Here is a 5,467-nt window from a genome sequence, read left to right as displayed (position 1 = left end):
TTGATGGAATGGGTGAAAATTAAGAATATATTTCAACCTTTTTTTAAAAAAAAATTTAAGCATATATATCATTGAGGATTTATTAGTAAGACCAATAGAATATTACCCTGGGATAACCACTAGATAGTACAATGGAAGTCACTATGGGCGGTGGATGAGTGGTGTAAGGTGGAATTTATTGGGTTGCGGTACCGTATAATATTGTGTAAGTATATTGTAAAAAACTGTATTAGTACTGTTCATTCACTGTTTATGAGTCTTTTGTATGAGGAACCATATTCTTTACTTTTTTAGAGTTTCAAGACATGGGGATTTACCATTGTGAGGTTAAGATATATCATTGATATATCATCCTGGACACATAATAAACTCTAATTGCCCTGTGTGTTAGTCTGCTTTACATGGTAAATCCATAAAAGATCATTAAACTTTTCATATTTAACTTTTCATATTTATGTTATCACCTTTCTTAAATATATATATATATATATTCAATATAGAAGGGAATGCTAGCTACCACGTTTCAATTCCTTAAATCACTCCTTCAATTACCAAATCTCCATATCCTACTCTAATGGATGTAGATGGGTATGGAAACATGTCCTTCTGATTGACATCTTTCTTTCCTTTCTCAAAAACTTAGTTTATATTTTTGCAAAGTAAAGTTAAACCAACCTACTAATTATATTTATATTTTTATAGTATCTATGTATCATTGATATATTTACAACACAAGGTGAAAAAGACCGTTAGGAAAGTGAATGAACAAACACCACAAATAAAAAGCAGCATAGTATTTAATCATGTGGTTTGAATAGTTTAATCTATGTCTATGGATATAAAGAGACTCCAGTGAACAATATATATGTTATGTAACAATTAAGGAATCCTGTAAAAGTAAAAGAATATATTTTTACTGAATTTGCTGAAGCTTGGGGTAGACTAATTTTATCTTAATCCAGTTTAAATTCAAGCCTATATGATAGAAAATAAAGCAAGGACTAGGATATATTTTCTCAATATATATATATATACATTCTAATACTTTTCATTGAGTCATCTTTAGTTTGATGAATGAATGATGATCTCTTGACTCTTTCTTTGAGTATGAATATGAATATATATATATATATATATACTGTTGATGATCTACATGAACTTTTGTAGTCTCTAGGCCTGGCATTCTTTCTTTCACTGTTCAACAAATCAAGAGGACAAAGAATGGATGCTCACACACAAATATATATATATATAATGTGTTTTAAACTTCAAATATTCTTGTTGTTATATATCTTGGATTATATTCGAAACATATATACTCTTTAATCTTGTTATATAAAATATAATTTTAATAAAACTTTCCAACTAGTTGATTATGATCATCAAATTGTTAATCATTTAGGAATATAAAAGCATTTAAAATATAATAAAGTTGCTTAGAATTAGAACAAAATGCACAAAACCCTAAGCATGACTGCATGTAAATAAGGCATCATACGTACGTTCACACGTGCTCACCACTTTTTTGAACTTTCTTAATTTGTTCTGTCTCGCACGTGCATGCACTGATTCCGAGACAAGTTGAACTCCATCTAGCACAGGCCCAAGTTCAGGCCCAATATTTCTAAAAGCCAGCCCATTATATGATATTGGAATAACTCTTTCTTGTTATGTTTGTTTTGAGTGTAAATTGGTCATATTGAAATATCATCGTATAAATGATAAATAAAGTTTTCTTTTTTCCTTGTGGTTTCATTTATACTTAATATGTATATATAGTGCTAGTAAAAAAAAAATACAATTATATATAATAAATTGATATAATATAAAATACATAAGTAGCTAGCATAATAATTTTTTAAGCTTACGGTTGATTTTATCTTTCGTTTGTGTCCGATTTCCACCTCTATAATTGGTGGACTTTGTGTTTTTTATATTCTTGCTTATTTTTGTATTTTTTTTATGATTTATGTTATGATCTACTGAAACATATTTATATTTTTAAACGAATGTGGGTTATTTGTTTTAACTAAAAAATATTAGTAAATTGTTTTATTATCAAATGTGGGATCAATTTAAATAATTTAATATAATATAACATTTATCTCTATAAAAAAAATTCGTTTACTTACCAAACCACAGGTTGAAGCACCAGTTCACATAAATTTTTAGTGGTTCAATTATAATTCTGGTCCATTAGAAAATATGACTAGTTCTAAGACCAGTTCAACTTGTCAGACCACCAGTCCGGTTCAGCTCTAAAAGCATGGTTAAGAAGGTAAAAAGTTAGCTTTTTAAAAGATCTACGTGGTAGCGCTTAATTATGCGTTGATAAAAACATTATTATTATTATTATTATTATTATTATTTTAATCATAGAATTTTCTTTTCTTCTAACCAAAGTGATTTATTTATATACGATGAAACATTAATTATCTAATCCAATGACTTATTTGACATTTTTTTTTTGTAATTTTTTTTATATATTCATGCATGACAAAGATTCCTCCATTGCTCTCACATTGCAAAAACCAACCTTGGTCCTTCCTATATGTCTCTACTTAGACACACAAACAAAGAAAAAACTAATTAAAAATGTTGATGAATAAATATAAGCTTTGGTGGAGCTAAAAGACAAAGTGTTTGGGTGAAAATATTGATAACTTAGTCTCTTGAAGATTGGCCTCGGTTGCAAGTAAAAACTAAACTTGAGAATAAAAGTTCTATTTTTTATTTGATCTGTTTTTTAAACTCTAATATATCCATGGATTGATCATTAAGTTGGATATATGAACTAAATACATTAACTTGAATGCTTGATGCTTAATTAATCCATTGAAGTGCTTAGCCATACACTAGTTTGGAAATCAATTACATCAAACCATTTTTTGTTCTCTCAATGGAAATGATGCAAACTCTTCATTTTCTACAAGTGAATTATTGCACTTGAAGTAGTCATTTCATGTACTTGAATTAATATAAATGGACATAGATATATATCAAACTTTTTTGGATTATATTGAAGGGATGGATGTTCTTAAGGAATCTAAATCTCTACTAGATTTGTTTGTTAGAAAAATAAAACATATATAAATCAATAAAGAAAAGAATTGTCACCTTCACAAGAAGAAGAAGTGGTCCTGCTAAAGATGTAGGAATCTAGAGCTAATTCATTATATTATTAATTCATTAACAAAAAAACAAAACCAACCATAGCCTAACTAGAGAATACTTGAATATCATATCCAAGTAGTCAGAAGTTGGTATTATTAAATTTAATGTGTGTATGTCAATGTGTGTACATGTGTGTGTGTGTGTGTGTGTGTGTGTGTGTGTGAGAGAGAGAGAGAGAGAGAGAGAGAGAGAGAGAGATTTTATACATGCATGAAAGCATGCAAATATATCACATCATGCAAAAATTTAGATAAAATGAATTGTCAAGAGAGTAAACCAATATATACATTAATGTAATATATCAGCATTCAGAAATCATACAATATTCATATTTCATGTGTATATATACAATGTGTAATAAATACATAAGCTCATACTCTTAATATATATATACTTTTTAATTTACAGATACAATCACCCTTTAGTTCAATCAATCCCAAAGAAATAATTCCTGCAAGAACAATTTATGATATTAATTAGTTATTAATCATGGTCTTATTTCTTCATCAAAAAGGAGCACACAGTGATCATCCTTCCATCTTGATCCAATCTCTATCATCTGTGAAGTGTCATCATCTTGAGGATAATCAATGAAGTTATAATGCATTAATGCCATATTAAGTAAAGGATTATCACTAATGATCATGTCCTCTTGATGTTGAACACTTGTGCATGATGAACCAAGTAAATCAAAACAATTATCAAGGATTAATGGTTGGTCTGTAAGAAGAGAAGAAGTTGAATAATCCTCTTGATCATTAATCACACTCACTCTCTCCTCTTTCCTCTTGTGAAAAACTCTACATAAAACCCAATCCTCCTGCAAGATCAGTATGACTTGATCAAATTAATTACCTTAAAAAAAAAAAAAAGACTAATTATTAATGTTATGTACCTTTGGAGGACTATTTGGTGTATCTAGCCTGAACTCATGCATGACCCAACATGTTTTCAACCCATTTGGAGCTCTTCCACTATAAAAAACCAGTGTCTTTCTCATTCCAACAATGGATTTTGTTGAAGGATGGTAAACTATACGGTCTTTTCCGGTCGCCTTCCAATAACCGGTTTTTGTAGCTCGATTAGTACGCAAACCGGTCGCGTATTTTCGGTCTCGAAAACTAAAGAAGTACCATTCTTTTGCATTGAGTTTTGCCACTTCTGCAGCATCATAGATAATTATGCTTGCTTAATTAGAATAAATGAAATTATAAAAAGTGTTTAGTGATCACCTGGGAGCTCCCATGGTTCAAGAGAATGCAAGTTCACTTCCACCATTGTTCCTTCATTAGAAACCATCTTATTGGCCACCTTCTTGTAAAGATAATGGCAAACAAGTTCTTCATCACTTGGATGGAATCTAAACCCTGGAGGGAGAGTGCTTTCAATATCCCTTAATCCCATAATTAAGGTCTCTAAACAAAAGGTTTTGAATATCAATTAATGATGTTTCACTCAAAGCTCTCAAACATCCAAGTGTTTGTTCACCTTTTATATATATGAACACACAAAGGGTATATAGCTAGCTACATAGTTAATTAGGTCATGGTGAAAGCAACCATTCATAATTAATTGTTTATAAACTTTATCTAAACTTCATCTCTAGGCTTCTTATGTTTGTTTCATGACAATCTATTAAAAGATCAAATAATTCTTTACTGATTGATTAATGTGGAAATTGCCAAAAAAACCCTTTAAGTTTGTAAAATTGCCAAAAACACCCCGTTAGTTTTGAAATCCCCAAAATCCCCCTTCTTTTAAACTCTATGTTTTTCAAACCCCCAAACCCTGTAACGGATGTGAACGGAGTGAGTTTCAAATTTTTGGACGAAAAATGCCCTGCATGGGGAGTCGTGACTCGCAGTCATCTCAGCGATTTCGAGAGGAAGTGGGCGGTTTTTCCCGTAGGGTAACCCCGAGAGACTGAATTTATTGGAGCCGTTTAATTGCTTTTTCTCAACTCACGCCTTCGCCTTTTCCATTTCAAGTCTGCTCCGAAAGTTGTCTCTACCGCCAAGCCTCCGTAATCGGCATTTCATCGCCTTTTTCCCTTTCCACCGGTATCTCAAGGAGAAGTCCCCATGCAACTAGTTGGCATTTCATCGAGCTTTGAAATCTAAGGTATTGAGTATGGTTTTTATGTTAACTGCTCATTACAAAGAAAGATTTTTTTCGGGTTTTGTTTTTGTGCTCCCTGCTTTTGTTGGAAGATATTGAAGTCTCGTAGGGGATTTCTACTCGGGTTTTTTTTTGTTTTGCATTTTCGTATGTATACACTATCGAATTAGTTTTT

At 30.9% G+C, this 5,467-nt stretch overlaps 1 protein-coding gene across 2 annotated transcripts; it reads right to left on the bottom strand.

Annotated features, from left to right (window-relative positions):
• Positions 1-3,445: 3,445 nt before the first annotated feature.
• On the bottom strand, positions 3,446-4,633 carry LOC120263295 (NAC domain-containing protein 21/22-like). 2 transcript variants are annotated; one of them, XM_039271172.1, is made up of 3 exons: positions 4,407-4,633; positions 4,070-4,332; positions 3,446-3,994 (listed from the first exon to the last, which is right to left on the bottom strand). In XM_039271172.1, exons 1-3 carry the CDS (start codon positions 4,576-4,578, stop codon positions 3,662-3,664), a joined length of 768 nt encoding a protein of 255 aa, XP_039127106.1. In that variant the 5' UTR covers positions 4,579-4,633; the 3' UTR covers positions 3,446-3,661. The 2 variants fall into 2 exon arrangements, with proteins under 2 accessions (XP_039127106.1, XP_039127099.1); XM_039271165.1 differs by having other exon boundaries at positions 3,451-3,994; positions 4,070-4,335.
• Positions 4,634-5,467: the final 834 nt, after the last annotated feature.

Source organism: Dioscorea cayenensis, chromosome 1, assembly GCF_009730915.1.
Source record: "Dioscorea cayenensis subsp. rotundata cultivar TDr96_F1 chromosome 1, TDr96_F1_v2_PseudoChromosome.rev07_lg8_w22 25.fasta, whole genome shotgun sequence".
Taxonomy (NCBI): Eukaryota; Viridiplantae; Streptophyta; class Magnoliopsida; order Dioscoreales; family Dioscoreaceae; genus Dioscorea; species Dioscorea cayenensis.
This window is presented reverse-complemented; position numbering and strand designations above follow the sequence as displayed.